At 56.7% G+C, this 14,678-nt stretch overlaps 1 protein-coding gene across 4 annotated transcripts in view; it reads right to left on the minus strand.

Moving 5' to 3' along the window:
• ARPC1B (actin related protein 2/3 complex subunit 1B) overlaps nt 1–12,605 on the minus strand; it is a 14,084-nt gene extending 1,479 nt beyond the window's left edge. The window contains exons 1-9 of one of the 4 annotated variants that reach the window (XM_081054050.1): nt 12,151–12,605; nt 6,401–6,477; nt 5,532–5,636; nt 4,865–5,087; nt 4,038–4,145; nt 2,805–3,011; nt 2,650–2,725; nt 1,586–1,779; nt 262–352 (exon numbers count right to left, since the gene is read on the minus strand). In XM_081054050.1, coding sequence (XP_080910176.1) covers nt 262–352; nt 1,586–1,779; nt 2,650–2,725; nt 2,805–3,011; nt 4,038–4,145; nt 4,865–5,087; nt 5,532–5,636; nt 6,401–6,464 — 1,068 coding nt within the window. In that variant the 5' untranslated portion in view covers nt 6,465–6,477; nt 12,151–12,605. Of the gene's footprint in view, nt 1–65; nt 353–1,585; nt 1,780–2,649; nt 2,726–2,804; nt 3,012–4,037; nt 4,146–4,864; nt 5,088–5,531; nt 5,637–6,400; nt 6,478–11,361; nt 11,647–12,150 lie in introns of those variants that run through there. The other 3 variants (XM_081054051.1, XM_081054048.1, XM_081054049.1) reach the window with 3 other exon arrangements.
• Nucleotides 12,606–14,678: the final 2,073 nt, after the last annotated feature.

Genomic DNA, 14,678 nt, shown 5'->3' on the forward strand with positions numbered 1-14,678 from the left:
TGCAAACATCGCATCTGCACGGACCTGGCCCACACCCGCCCCAGCCCCAGCAGGTCAGAGGACAGAGAACTTGGTCTTTGGGGTCCAGCGGACCTGAGTTTGAATCCCAGCCCTAAAAATGAGGTGCCCGCAGAGTGTGTTGAGGCCCAGATGTCAAGGGGCTGCCTCTCATCTCCCCTCTCATTCCAAGTACTTTTTCCTGCAGGAATGAAGTATGGGGCCAGGGAGTCTGGTGGGAAGCGGGGGTGGGGGCGAGCTCACCTTCACATCCCAAATGCTCATGCCGCCGTCCATGCCGGTAGTGCAGAACTGCGAGCACTTGGCCTTGCCCCCACTGAGCACCGAGATCTGGCTGCAAAGAGGAGGAGGGCTTTACGGATGGAACCCAGCCTGTTCCTGTGCTGGACTCCAGCTCACTGTGCCCTCCAGGAGGCAGGCGTACAGGACTGGGCTCACGAGGCTGCTTTAGGGACAGCAGTAGTGTGCGAGGTGCCAAGGGCGGCCCAGGCAACCGGAACAGGACACACAACGGCCTGGGCAGGGCATTAAGGACACGTGTCCGGGGAAGGTGTGTAGTGACACTAGGGTGGCAGGATGGGAGAAAGAAAAAGATCGGGCTGGGAGGGTGCATGGCTGAAAGATGGACAAACGTTGAAAGGTGGACAAAGGTCTTTGGTCCCTAAACAACAAGAGAGTTTGGCTGGGTCAGAAAGTCTTGCCAGGGCCGGCTCGATGGCTCAGGCAGTTAGAGCTCCCTGCTCCTAACTCCGAAGGCTGCCGGTTCGATTCCCACATGGGCCAGTGGGCTCTCAAACACAAGGTTGCCGTTTCAACTCTTCAAGTCCCTCAAGGGATGGTGAGCAGCGCCCCCTGCAACTAACAATGGCAACTGGACCTGGAGCTGAGATGCATCCTCCACAACTAAGACTGAAAAGACAACAACTTGAAGCTGAACCGCACCTTCCACAACTAAGACTGAAAGGACAACAACTTGACTTGGAAAAAAGTACTGGAAGTACACACTGTTCCCTAATAAAGTCCTGTTCCCATTCCCCAATAAAAAAAAAAAAAAAATTATAAAAAATAAAAAAAGAAAAAAAGAAAGTCTTGCCACATTTCTTCTATTTGCTGTGGAGCAGACACCTGGGGCTGGTCGGATTTGGGCGTTTGGAAGGATCTCCCCCTAGTCCCACCCTAGTTTCTCAAGGAGGCTGCAGCGGGACCCTGTAGTTCTGCCGCCACGTCACCAGTTTTAGCACTAGACCTGCCTCAGCTGCGGCTCTGCCCATGAGAAGCCAGCAGTCACTGCCTAGCCACTCCAGAGAACCGCAGGCCCCACCCCTGTGACGGTGGCCACACAGCCCTGTCCTAAAAATGCCGAGCGTGGCTGACTGCTCTGCCCCCACCTGATACTATTTTCGTGCAACCTACAGTGATCTACCTGGTTCCCTAAACCAGGGCTCGCACCTCCGGGCTGCTGGGATGAGTCCCGATCAGCCCGGCTTCCAGGCCCCGGCAGCCTCTCTGGCTACACCCTCACTTGTCTTTCTCGCAGAGCCCAGGCCCCGCCCCAGGCCCCCCTCACCTGACGCTGTTCTTGTGCAGCGAGTCTAGGCCTGTCCCGCTCTCGGAGCTCGCCTTCTTGTCGAGGTTCTGGAAGCGCTCACGGGCTGTCAGGCCGCGCTGCGAGCTTTGCTTGGGCACGTCCAGCCGCCCACCGAAGCTCAGCGTCCCCGCGGCACCATCGTAGATGAAAAGCACTGGGAAGCAGTCGTGGCCCTGAGATGAGCACAGGGTGCTATTTAAGTGCACTGGCTGAGGGCAGGCGCAGTGCCCTATTTTCTACAGGGGAAACTAAGGCTGGAGGCAAGTTGTGAGGCAGAGGGGCATTCGGCCACGAGTCTGGCTCCCGGGAGGCTGGATGCAGGATTTGGCTGGAGCTATCGGGAAGCTGATGCCAGCTTGCAGACACATCCAGGCGCGACCCCAGGTATGGGGACCAGATGCTGGGAGTGAGCACACAGGGCGGCCCCGACCCCAGCAAAGTCAGCTGCTAGGTGGGAAAGCTGGTCTGGGACTCCTCCGGGAGCCCCGGGCCTCTGTCCTGCTCAGTGGTTACACCTGCCCTGGGAGACACCCCACAGCTGTAACTTCCCTAGGCCAAGCAGGCCTCATCTTTCTCTGAGCTCCCCATTATGTTTGCTGAGGGGTGCAAAGGGACTTGACAGACAGCAGTGCCTTCTGGACACTTGGTAGAACTGCACGCTCCCCACCCCCACTCTGAGGTAGCTGTGGCCCTGTCATCTCCACTGGCCAGTAACAAGCAGGGATGTCAGGATCCAGGGCGTCCCCCTTCTCCCTCCAGGGCAGCTGGGGAGCATGTTGATGACAAAGCCTCCACCTGCACTGAGCAGAGCCCGCTCACAACACCCATGCTGGACATGTAAAGTGAGCGAGAAAACACCTGTACTGTGTTAAGCCGCTGCAGTTGGGGAGTTTTGTTGTCGCAGCATAATCCAACTTCTCCTGATCCATATAGAGGGAAAGGGGGTGGTGGGGGACCAAGTGGGGAGCTGCCCGGGCATCTCTGGGCTCGCTGGGAGGCCTGCTCTAACGGGCCACTGCTCCCCACCTTCCCTCCCTCCTTACCGCGGCCACCAGACTGTTTTCTGTGATGAAGGTCAGGGCCAGCAGCGGCAGCGTTTCAGAGGCCAGAGTCGCAACGCTGCGAGAGACAGAGATGTCAGCCACACTGGCCCCCTCCTGCTTGCCGTGGTTGCCCCCCTCAGGTGGCCTGTACTCACGCCATCTTCTTGTCGGCGTCGGCCAGGCACACAGTGCTGTCGTGGCTGACCCAGGCCACGCGGCTACCGCTGGCTGAAAAGCAGACGCCATGCACCCAGCCACAGCTACTGCTGGACTCAAACATCAGCTCCCCAAAGGGCATCTTGGAGCCCCACGGGGTGGGTGCCGGTCGCTCTTCCACCTCCTTGATGTAGGCTGAGAAGATCCTGCCCAGGGACGCAAAAAAAAAAAAAAGTCACCGAGGGTCAGAGCGTCAGGCTCATGGTACCACAGCCAGCTTTTCATGACCTGCATCTTCTCGCTCAGACAAGTCTGGGCCTCAGTGCCCTCTTTGTGCAATGGAGTGGGGCCAGGAGGTCCCCCAGCTCAGCGTCCTGTGAACTCCCGGGCACTTGGCACCCTCACCTACAGACCACCCACAGGTGAGAGACCCCAGGGGCGTTCTGGTCCTCAATGTGCCGACCACTGCACCCCACAGCCAGCCCCGAGCACGCCCCTCCTTCCTCTGCTCTGCACCTTGAACTAGCCCTGCCCTCACCCGCCAGCGCTCTGCACACTGCTGCCTTCACACTCAGTACCCTGCTTCTCTCCATCCAGGGCCAGCAAAGGCTCAGCTGCCAATCAGGACGCCAACCAACCAGCTCCCCGACAGAGACTCATCAGGACGTCACCTTCCCTGTGCCCACGGCCTCCAAAGCGGCCTCCTGGGCCTCCCGTAGTCTCGTGTCCCAGATGGACATTCAGACACCCAGGCTGTCTGCCTGGGGCTGGGAGCTAAAGGCCTTGGGAGACTCTGGGGTGCTAAGGCCAGAAGTAAAAACAGCCAATGGCTACTAGAGACTCTACATTCCAGGCCTTAGGATAATGAGGCAGGGCTTGACCCACTCATTCGTACCTCAGTGTGAAAAGCACACCCACTCATTTTCCTTCAGACAGAAGCCAAGGAACTGAAGGGGTAGGGGGGTCCTAGGAAGTGGGACAGGGCCTAGGAAACCCTGCTGACGTTACTACGTGGGAAGGGGCACATCCTGTTAAGACGTCCAAGGGCTGAACACAGGACCCAATCATGATCCTTCAAAGAGCAAAACCTCACAGAGGCTCGACTGAGGCCCAGGTCACCCTGCTGGCAGCAGAGCTGGTCTGGAAGGCAAAGTGTGGGGCTCCCAGGACCGGGCCCCCCTCCACTCTCTAGTCCCTGTTCCCATGTGTATGTCGGGGCCCCACTCTCTCACCGGCACTTGAAGTCACAGGAGCCTGCGGCCAGAAGCACGTTGTTGGGGTGCCAGTCTAGGCTGAGGACGGTGGAACGAATGGGCTTCTTGATGTGCTTGCACACCCACCTGGACACAGCAGTCAGGTAGGGGGAGAGAGGGACCGACTGGTGAGCAACCCCCCTACTTCACCCCAGGCTCCAGCTGGGCCCTGCAGACCACCGAGATCCCAGGGGGGAGGGGCCTGGGCATTGCCAGCCCACAGGCCTGTCAGGGCCACCACTCAGGCCAATAATGTGCGGGAACTCTACCCCCGATCTCCTTTAAACCTCACAACCCTGTTGGGATTTGAACTTGGGTCTCCCAGACTCCAGCCTGAGTTCCTGCCTGGTGTCCTCAGGGACCCAGGGGAGATTATAATGTGACTGGGAGCTTATGAGTTGGTCCTGGAGTGTGACAGGCTGGGTGCCTTGGGCAAGTGACTTTGCCTCAGGGCCTTAATTTGCTCATCCGTGAAGTGGGAAAAACAGGCGCCCAGGCCAGCTGGCTGTGGGGGTCAATGCCAGTATGTGTGCAGGGCTTAATGCAGTGACCACACAGGTGCCCTGGTGTTACACCCTGGTGTGGTCAGTAACCTTGTTACTGAGACAGGGCTGTGGGAGCACCTAGTACTGTGCAGGGAGCCCCTTACCTCACCCACAAGATCCAGAGGACACACTTCCTCAGTGTCATGTGAACAGGGGTTCCAAAACCCCATCTGATGCTTTCGGGGGCACTCTAGGCCCACCGCCTGTTGGTCTGCAGCCCCGGGCCCTCCCAACCCACTCGGGCCCTGCCCAGGCACCCACCAGTCATTTTCCTGCTCAAAATAGCAGATGGAGATGACACGGGAGCCACTGCCCACCGCAAACTTGTTCTCATTGGGGGCCCAGCGCACACAGCGAGCGGCTCTGTTGATCCGCAGGATGACAAGCGTGGGTTTCCACGTGCGGCCCTTCAGCGTCCACACATAGGCGTTCCGGTCTGTGCCGCAGGTCACGATGCGGTTACTCTCAGGGGCCCAGTCAATGCCTATGGTGTGGGGATGGGACACTAAGTTGAAGCCACCCAAGCAGAAATGGCTAGCTCTAGAGGCGTCTGTGTAGGAGGGGCTCAGAAGCTATAATCTGGAGGAAAGCTGTTCCAGGGAGTGCTCCTAGAGCTTACTGGGGATGTTACAGCTCCCCCAGCTATCACCAAACATGCTGGAAGGCCAAGCCAAGAGACAGAAAAGAAATAGGCCCTTGGTAATGCCGAGCTGCTGGATCAAGCCTTTCCTGAAGCCCCCCAAATCTCTGAGTTTTACAGTAACTCAAACCAATATAATCCCTTTATAACTTTAAGCCACTTCGAATGAGGGCTGTGTTACTTACAACCCAAATTATCCTACCAACAAGTGAGTGGGTGGATGCCCTGGCTGGGCCTGCCCTCCCCCTGCCTCCTGTCAGGAGGGTGATCCCAGCCAGCCTGACCCACCTGTCACCTGCCCGTTGTGCTCCTTGAGCTCGTGTACCTTGACCCATTTAGCCCCACTCTTCTCATAGATGTGCACCTCGTGGTTGTTGGGGCAGATGGCAATCTCTGCAGGAGAGACGGGTGGCAAGTGGGAGGATGCAAGCAGGCCCAGGTTCCCCCTGCCTTCACGACCCCTCTCTATCTGGAACGCCCTTCACAGGCCACCTGCGCAATGCCTTGTCCTTCGATACTTGGACTCTCCTCCTCTGCTTCGTAAGGACTCCCTGAAGACCCTCGGGCCCCCCTTGTGATACCTCCCCAGGGACTGGCCACCCCTCACCTGTACCACTGTGGATGTCTCCAAAGCAGTCCCATGACCGCTGGGAGCTTCTCCCCATCCCTCACTACTGCCCTCTGCTCCCAACTCCAGCCAGCCCGCGGGCTGCCCAACCTCAGAGCCTCTGCACCTGCCCCTACCTGCCTCCCCTCCTTTGAGTCTCTGTACAAACATCACTTCCTCCAAAAGGCCTTCTCTGGCCATCTTTTTGAAATCAGTGCCTCTGCCTCCACTGCTTTCCCTTACCCCGTGTGTTGGTCTGCACAACTCATCTCACTACCAGCCATTGCAGGTTATATCTTCGGTTCTCATCCCCAGCCTGGGAGCCCCTGTACCTACGGCCCAGCCTGCACCAGGCTCTGCTCTCACCTCCACCCCTCAACGCCCATTTGCCCGGCTGCCCCTGCTTATCTCTGAGCTGCGCATCCCTTCCCTCCTAAGTACTCAGGACCAAGGGTGCAGGAGGAAGACAGCGGCCCTCAGAATCCAAGTCCAGGGTGCTTGGCTGCTTTAACGCCCATGTGAGCGTGCTCTGGGGGCCAGCGGCACTCACGCGTGCGGTCCTTGTTCCAGGCGTGGCAGCTGATGGGCTCCACCAGGAAGCTGTGGTAGGCCATGGCTTCTCGGCTTCTGTGCCCAAGAGGGGAGAACCCAAGTCAGTCCTGCCCCTGCCCCAGAATCAGGCCTCAGCCCACTGCACAGGAAGGAAGTGGGGGCCACCTTGCCTCCTGACTCTGGCTTGGCGCCCTGCTTCCCTCCTGGGGCCTCAGGTTCCCTTCTCATAAATGACGACTGTCATGGGATATCTCTGAGACTCCAGGGAACAAAGGGTGGGGTAGTGGGTGAGGGGTGTGGGGGGCGGGTGAAGCCACTGCCGTGAGCGAGGGGTGCTGGGACCTTGAGCCACACCGGCCATCACCCATCATATGTACCTTTGTTTTCTCATAGGTGGGACACCCCCGCCAGAAGGACAGGGTGAGGATGAAAGGAAACAATGTCATGAACCCAGAGCAGTCCCCTCCACACCCAGAGCCCTGGTCTTCCCCCCTCTCCTTGGGTGGGTCTGCAGGCACCTGTGGGCCAGGGCACAGGTGGACAGACAGACAGAACTCGTGCTCATCAAAGAAACTCATTTGCTGCTCCTGCGGCTGAGAGGATGGGCAAGACTATGCCTGGAGTGGGTAGTGGGGTCTTTGGGACCCCAAGGTGGCCTGGCTTTGGGGTGAATGAGGAACCAGAGGGTAGCCGGTGCCTGGAGGAGGGAGACTGGGCCCAGCACGGAAGTTACAGCCCTGGCAGTGGCAGGCCTCCCCCCAGGAGAGGGGCTGGCACGTCCCCACCCCCCTCCTCCTGCCCAGCAGTGCTGGCAGAGCTGCAGGAGAGCCTGCTGGGCCTGAGGAGGGGTGGGGTCCACACCTAGGTGGGTCCACACACAGCCTCCCTTTGCCCTCACCCCTCCCCACACAGCTCTGCTCATTTCTGCCCTGGACTGGCTGACTTCTCCCAGCAACTACCCTCTCAGCCCGCGCCCCCGCCCCCCCCCCCCCCCCGCGGCTGTTCTTTATGCTGAGCTTGCTGCCCTCAGCCATCTCTGTGCCTGGAGAACGCGGAACTCCGGGCCTTTGTGCATGCTATTCCCTCTGCAGGGAAGGCTGCTTCCTTGTGGATGTGCCTTCAAGGCCATTTCTGCCTACATTTCACACCTGTGTGCTATGCCCACCCCTGTTCTATTCAGCAAAGTCCTACTCATCCATAAAGACCAAAGTGACAGCACTTCCTCAGCAGCCCAGGCTTAGGCCACACGTGCTCATGTGTCTTCAGCTTTGCATGCGCATATGCACATGTGTGCACACTGCTCCCATATGCACACAATGGTACGTGTTCAGCCTTGCACACGCATGTGCATGTGTGCACACTGCTTCCAGATGCACACAATGGTACGTGTTCAGCCTTGCACACGCACGTGCATGTGTGCACACTGCTTCCATACGCACACGATGGTACATGTTCAGCCTTGCACGCGCAGGTGCACGTGTGCACACTGCTCCCATATGCACACAATGGTACGTGTTCAGCCTTGCACGCACACAAGCACACTGCTCCCACCACGGCTGCCTCCCAGCCTCTTTCCTTATAAGGCCTCTCTGTGTAGGGCAAAGGCCCAGGAAGTGGCCCCGAGCTGTGGGCTCAGGTTAGCAGGCCTGATGGGGATTTCCCCCAAGCTTCCGGTGCATGTGGCCTGGGCCAGTGCTGCATGCGTCCTGCTGAGGCAGCGTGTCATCACTGTCTACACCACAGGTGACAAGACTCAGGAGTGGGAGCACCAGGCCCGTCTGACTGCTAAGCTATGCTACTCCGCTCACCCCCATTTTCAAAGGTCACCAACAGAGCAATGGCAGCGTTAAGGCCAGAGCCTACTCCCAAGCCCGGGACTCCAGCTGAGGCCAACCACTCCTGACTCCTTCAGTCCGAGGAGATCCAGAAGGAAGAAACCCTGTGGCCGCAGCCAAGGCCAGCGGGGTTCTTGGCCCCCAGGCTCAGGCTCAGAGCTGGTCAGCAGGAAGAACCAACTTCCTAGCTCCAACTGTCCCAGATTCGCCATGTGGCCGGCATCTCTGCCTCTTGCAAGGTCTCGGGAACAGCATCCAGACACTTGGGCCAGGCTGTAAAACCCTGTCCAGCACAATGTTCCAGAATTCCAGGCTGTGAAGATGGAAAGGCTGGGATGGCCAAGGCCAGTGGCCCCCATGCTAGCAAAACATGCAGCTGAGAGGACTTGGGGAACCTGATCACTGTTTCCTGGGATCCAAAGGTTTTCATGTGGGAGAAGGAGGGGCTGGGAAAGATGGCCACAGGCACAGGGGGACAGGCGGGGGAAGTTCAGACTACATCTATCAGCCAATCATATTTTAGCATGAATTCAGGACTACTTCTTACTCCGCTGAAGCAACACCTTAAAGGGAGCAGGGGTATGGATGAAGGGAGTGGGAGAGCGGAGGATGCACTTCCCTTTTTTTCTTATTTTTTTGTAAGTTCTGCAAAGCAACTGAAACCAGCAGGGCCCCAGCCATGATTCCCAACCCCCACATGCTACAAATGAGGAAGCTGGAGCCCAGAGAGGGGAGGGGCTTTTCCAGCCGCGGTAGCCTCAGGGCTGTGAGTAACCTCTTAGTTCAGGAATCATTGGATTGTCCCTGTGGTCAGATCCAGGGAAGCAGCTTTCACATAGGGCCACCCGCCTCAGGAACTCTGACTTCATCATTCCCAGGAAAACCTCTACCCTACCAAGAGGGGGAGGGGGGCTCACTACCAGCCAACCTCCCGCATAGGAAAATGCTGCCAGGGCTTTTGTGCCCAAGTGTGTTGACAATACAATGTGTCAGAGAAGGTTCGTGGTGAGACAAAGGCAGGCTGAGGCTCTGGCCTCTGGGGCACCCATGCACTTGTCACCCTGGCCCTGTGAGCCAGCACCCTGTGGGCCCATGTGACCGTTGAGGACACACAGGAGGGGGACCTGAGGATGGCATTGGGACTTGGGGTTCACATCAAGTGCTCAGTGCCTCCCATCACTCCTGAAACTGAGTGAGGCTGGGGGAGCATCGGCCAAACTCTGACAGATTCCCTATCCCCCTAGACTGGAGCCAGCATCTCCTAGCAGCACTTTCCAGACCGGGGAAGCATCCACAGCTGGGGTTTGAGGGCAGAGAAGAGTGGCATGAGGGTTGGGGGGGGGGTGTAGCTCTCCAAAGTGGGGTGTGGGTCTCCATCAAGGGGTGCCAAAGACCACACCCTTCGTTATGTATGTAAGCCCCATGGGGACAGGGGTATTTGTTCACTGATGTACCCCACCACCAATTTTAGTACCTGGCACATAGTAGATGCTCAATAAATATTTCTTGAATGTGGTTGAATGAATGAATCACATCCTTTCTTTCATAACTGTCTTAGGGGATGTTCTATAACGAATATGCCATATTACTTCAGTGGCATGTGGATGAGATTTGTAAATATTTGCTGGGGAGCATGTGCTTAAATTTTTTTCCTGATAGGGTCAATGATTAGAAAATCCTGGAAACCTGCAATCTAGAGGGTACTCTGAGCATTCAGGGAGAATATAGCTCCTCTCCAAAGCAAAGCAAGCTAGGCGAAGCCTCAGGCTGCCGGGCCAAGGGTCTCATGCCTCAGCACTCTTTCCTTACAGTGCTGTGTTCATTGTACCGGCTGGTGCCCTCATACAATGCTTCTTCACATCTCCGTTCCAAAAAGGCAGGGGCTGGATGAGGCACCGGCTGTAGGTTTTTCATACTTTCAGACAAGCTTTGCTAGCCTTCCCTGAATCCAGAGGTTTGGCTGTATTTGAGGTTAATCCAGGCAGGAGCTGCCTGGAGGCAAGGATTTCAGCTCCGCAGGCATAGAGGGAAGTCCCCACCCAGCTCAGAGTTTGGCTAGAGGGAGCTGCCAGTGAGCCATTTTGCAGCATGCTAAGCAGTTACTCAATTTCCTGTTATGTGTAGAACAGCCCTTGCCATCCCCCCAAAAACAGCCAATCAATCCCTTCTCCCCAAATCTGCTCTTAAGGTCTTAAAAAGCAGGCAAAGTCAAGAAACACAAATGAAAACAATCACAAGGCACCATAAAGCTCCAGTTAAAGTAATCCAAATAAAACAAAAACCAAAGCCACATAAAACTCAATGCTGGCAGGACTGTAGAGAAATTCTCATTTGTTGCTATTAATAATTTGTTCAGCCTTTCTGAAGAGCAATGTGATAACGCTCAACCCCTGGATAGAAACAAACAGAACAGAGTAACACAAACAGGAATTTAAGATTGTTAACACTGGTGGCATAAATTCATTTTTGTGCTAAGAAAACAGCCACTGACTTTTAAAAAAGCAAACATGTCCATAATAATCCTCTTTATAATGGTGACAGAATAGAAAAATCCAGATGACTAGAGATATGGAAAGAGTACATGTGATATTAACACATGTGGGATACTATTTATTAGAAAAAAACCTATGTGGATTACATGCAAACACACATGTAATAAACTAACTTTACTTGGCATCTCTAAATGCCCAGGATTTACCCAGGACGTTGACGTACATTCTTTAACCCCTAAAGCAAGCCTAAGAAGTTTTTTGGTGTTTGTTGTTTTTAATCTTTGTTTTTGTACAGAAGGAAACTGAGACTCACACAAAAGCCAAGATGTGCTCAGTCACACAGCTCTTAAAAAGCACAGCAGATGCTGACCCCAAATCTCAGAGGATAGGTTCACCTGGACACCCACTTTGATAAATTTAGGCAAGCCTTTTAATGACAGTGACAATAGCAGCACACATTTATACTGTGCGTGCCTGGCATATTGCCAAGTTCCTTAAACACATTATCATATTTATGTCTCACAACTTGAAAGTTCCCGATTTTCCAGATAAGGCAAGACAGTTGGGGCCCAGAGAGATGAGGTGGTTTGCTAAGGTCACCAGCCAGTGAAAGCAGAAGCTGGCACTCTTACCTAGGGCCCCGAGGCCTCACAGGTGATGGGTGCTCTTAAACAAGGGGCAGCGCCGCGCCGGGTGCCCGGCGGGGGGAGCCTGGGCACTGCCTGGAACAACCTGGGGAGAGCCTCCAGCTCCTGCAGCTTCACGCCGGTCATTACTGTATTACAGTTACTGTCCCGGCCCTGCCTCGCCTGGTGTCCCGGCTGGTTTTCCAGCTGCCGCCGGCGGGGGAGGGGCCACCGGGATCGGATGCGCTCGGGTCCAGCTCAGCCGGCGCCGGACGCCGCGGACCTGGCTCCCGGGGCCGGGAGGGGGCGGCCGGGAGGGGCGGGGCGGGGCGGGGCGGGGGCGCCAGCTCATTTCCCGCTGGAGCAACCCGGAAGGCTGGAGGCTCGGGGGAAGGGACTGGGCGTGGGGCCCTCGCTGCCTGAAATAACGGGGACACCGACCGTGGGGCAAAGTCAGGGAAGTGGGGACGCAGGGGAGGGGAGTGGGAAACGGGGGCCAGGGATCTCGCCGCCCGAGGGCGCCGGGTGCGGGGCGCCCTGCGCTGCCCACTCCTGGGCCGGCCTGCCGCCGCACCCACTCCCCTCCTGGAGAGCTCCCGCCGCGCGTACCCCCTCACTACTGGAACCCCTCCACCTCCGGACGCCCCCAGGTCTCCTGGCAGGTTCCCTCCTCACCCCTCACCCTCAGGCTCCCCTCCCGCGCCCCTCCCATCCCCGTATCCACCCAAACTCCCCTCACATCTACGCAGACCCCGGCCCTCCACCTCCGAGCCACCACACCCCGCGCCTCCTCACCTCGGGGCGCCCCGGCAGCGGACTCTGGGCAGTCGACGCGCCGAACCGGCTCTGGGACTTGCAGCCACTTCCTCGTGGGCGTGGGGCGGCGCTTCGCAGCCTTAGCCCCAAGGGGATGGGGGCGGGGACCAGGGACCGTCCGGAAATCCAAGGCCCCGCCCAACCCTCCGGGTTTCGGGTCTGCACCGACCCAGGACGCCCAGAAATCGTCCTCGACCGGCCCTCACTACTTTATAGACGGGGAAACTGAGGCTTAGAAAGGGGTGCGCAGCCTGAGCACAGCCGGCGGGTACCCGCAGTCCGGCAGTGGGCATGTCCCCCACCGCACCCCACCGAGAGCAGGACGGGCTCTACGTTCACACACTGGTGCTGGTGACCCAGCAACTTTGGGAACCTCTGCAGGCCTCGGTCCCCAGCTCACGGTACCATTATGGGTGCTTCACGAACATTGATGCCTGCTGGGCGACAGAAAGTGCAGTATGGTGTCGACAAGGCAGCCAGTCCGGTCCTCCCAACCCTTCCCCGGCCTCACTACAAATACTGGGGTGCTGGCCCTGGTCAGCAGTGCACACCAGCGCCTCAGCTGACAATGGCTGTTCCAGCACGTTCTCTCAGCGCTGACTTTCTGACCTTTGGTTCCACTGCAGACTGCTTCACTTCTTTGATATCTGGCAGCCTTGCCGCCACCTGAATTTGGGTCTTGGCCCAGGTGGTCCCTGGGGTCTTTCCATCTCTACCCTCTGCCTCATAGATGAAGATGTGGCCAGGTGGCCTGGCACACGAAGGAGACCCTGGTGAACACCCTGCACCCTCTCAATTCGTCAGGCCCCTCTTCCTAGGACTGACTCATCTCACCCAACGTCAGCCAGGCAGCAGCAGGCAGCCGTGGGAGAGGGGAAGGAGAGGGCTTCAGGGGCTCAGGAGGTCCCTGGGTAGATTCACAGCCTATCGGGTGTAGGGGCTGTGACAGGTGCTGTTCTTTCTGCCTAGAACACTTTTCCCACCCTGTCATCACCTCACCCACAGGATGCAGTTGAGAATCTCAGATCACTTGGTCCTTGACCCCCTTCCCATTAGATGTGTCCACTGGACTCCCCATAAGATCCTTTGCTCCCGGTCCCAGCTCCTATTGCACTGCATTTCACCCCTGCAGCGTGGTTCGGAGGATTAAATGTGTCCAAACATGGGGAGCATCTCCAGTAGCGAGCATTGATTTAGTGCTCAGTATACTTCAGCTAAGATTTGTATGATCCTGAGCTTTCCCAGCTTTCAGGAGACAGTGAGGGGCTGTTACCGGGGTCCCCCCCCATCTAGCCTTGGCACTCTCAGTGATGGCTTTAGTCTAACTAGAAAAGTTTCAGATGGTCTGTACCGGCAACCCCCTTCCTGTGGGACAGGTGAAGTTCGGGGGACACCTGTGTGGCCATGGTTTCTGTTCCGTCCCTCCACAGCTTTGTACATGCCCAGGTGGGACTAAACCCCACCTCTGGTGTGGGCCCTGAGTGCTATACCCACTCAGTTCCTGGTGTGCTGTCCTAGGCTTGTGACCTCAGATGTCCAGGTCAAAGCAAAGCCCAGGACTTTGGATGACAATGGAGGGGAAAGAGGCCCCTCTTGAGTGAGCTGCATGAATCTGAACACTAAAGTTGAACAGCCACAAGGGAACCCAGATGACTCGGTTAGAGCTCAGATGGAGAGAATCCCAGAGAAACGACCAGAGTCCTGGTCAATCGCTGACTGGTCAGCCTGCACTTAACCTGCTTCCAGAGGTTTCCGATACGTGAGCCAAGGAGACTACTATTAAGCTGGTTTGAGTTTTTCTGATACTCGTCACTGAAAGCATCCTAACAAATACGCACACCAGAGGACTCCCTTTTCCTCACTGTGAAAACTGAACTGAAGCAGCCTGCTTTGATGAAAAGATGACTCCTAAGCTTAGTGCGAGCAGAAAACGTGTTTGTATGGCTCGCTCTGCTCTCCCCTGTCCAGACGGCGCCTGGCACATAGGACCCCTGAATGCGCATCTATTGAATGATGAATGAATAAGTGTACAGATTAGAAAACTGAGCCGAAGCTTCACTTGTGTAGCTTTAGGCAAGTCACTCTCCTTTAGTGCCATATGTAAAATATGGTTTCTGCACCTGTAAAGTGAGGCTGACTCCTAACAAGCATTGCTGTCCCCTCACAGGCCTGCAGTCCACTATGGGAAGGAAGCCCCAATGGATGGGAAAGCACAGCTCAAAGTGGGAACTGACAGGGCTGTTATCTGAGACGGTTCCGTTGGGGGACACAGTTTTCTAAGCCTAAGTGAAGCCACTCCTTGGGCAAGGGGAGACTGGGGGTGGAAGAATTTCACTTGGAGTTCTGAGAACTTGAGAGTTTTGTTTCTTCCTGGAATCTGCTTCCCTCTGCAGTGCCATGGGACGGAGATGCTGCACTCCTTTCTTTTCAGCCTTCTCAGGTATGGAAATGCAGAGAAATGCAGCCACACACCCAGGCTTCAGAGTTGGCCGCCTTGGAGGGCAGTC

The sequence above is a fragment of the Rhinolophus hipposideros genome, assembly GCF_964194185.1.
Source record: "Rhinolophus hipposideros genome assembly, chromosome: 7".
Classification (NCBI taxonomy): domain Eukaryota; kingdom Metazoa; phylum Chordata; class Mammalia; order Chiroptera; family Rhinolophidae; genus Rhinolophus; species Rhinolophus hipposideros.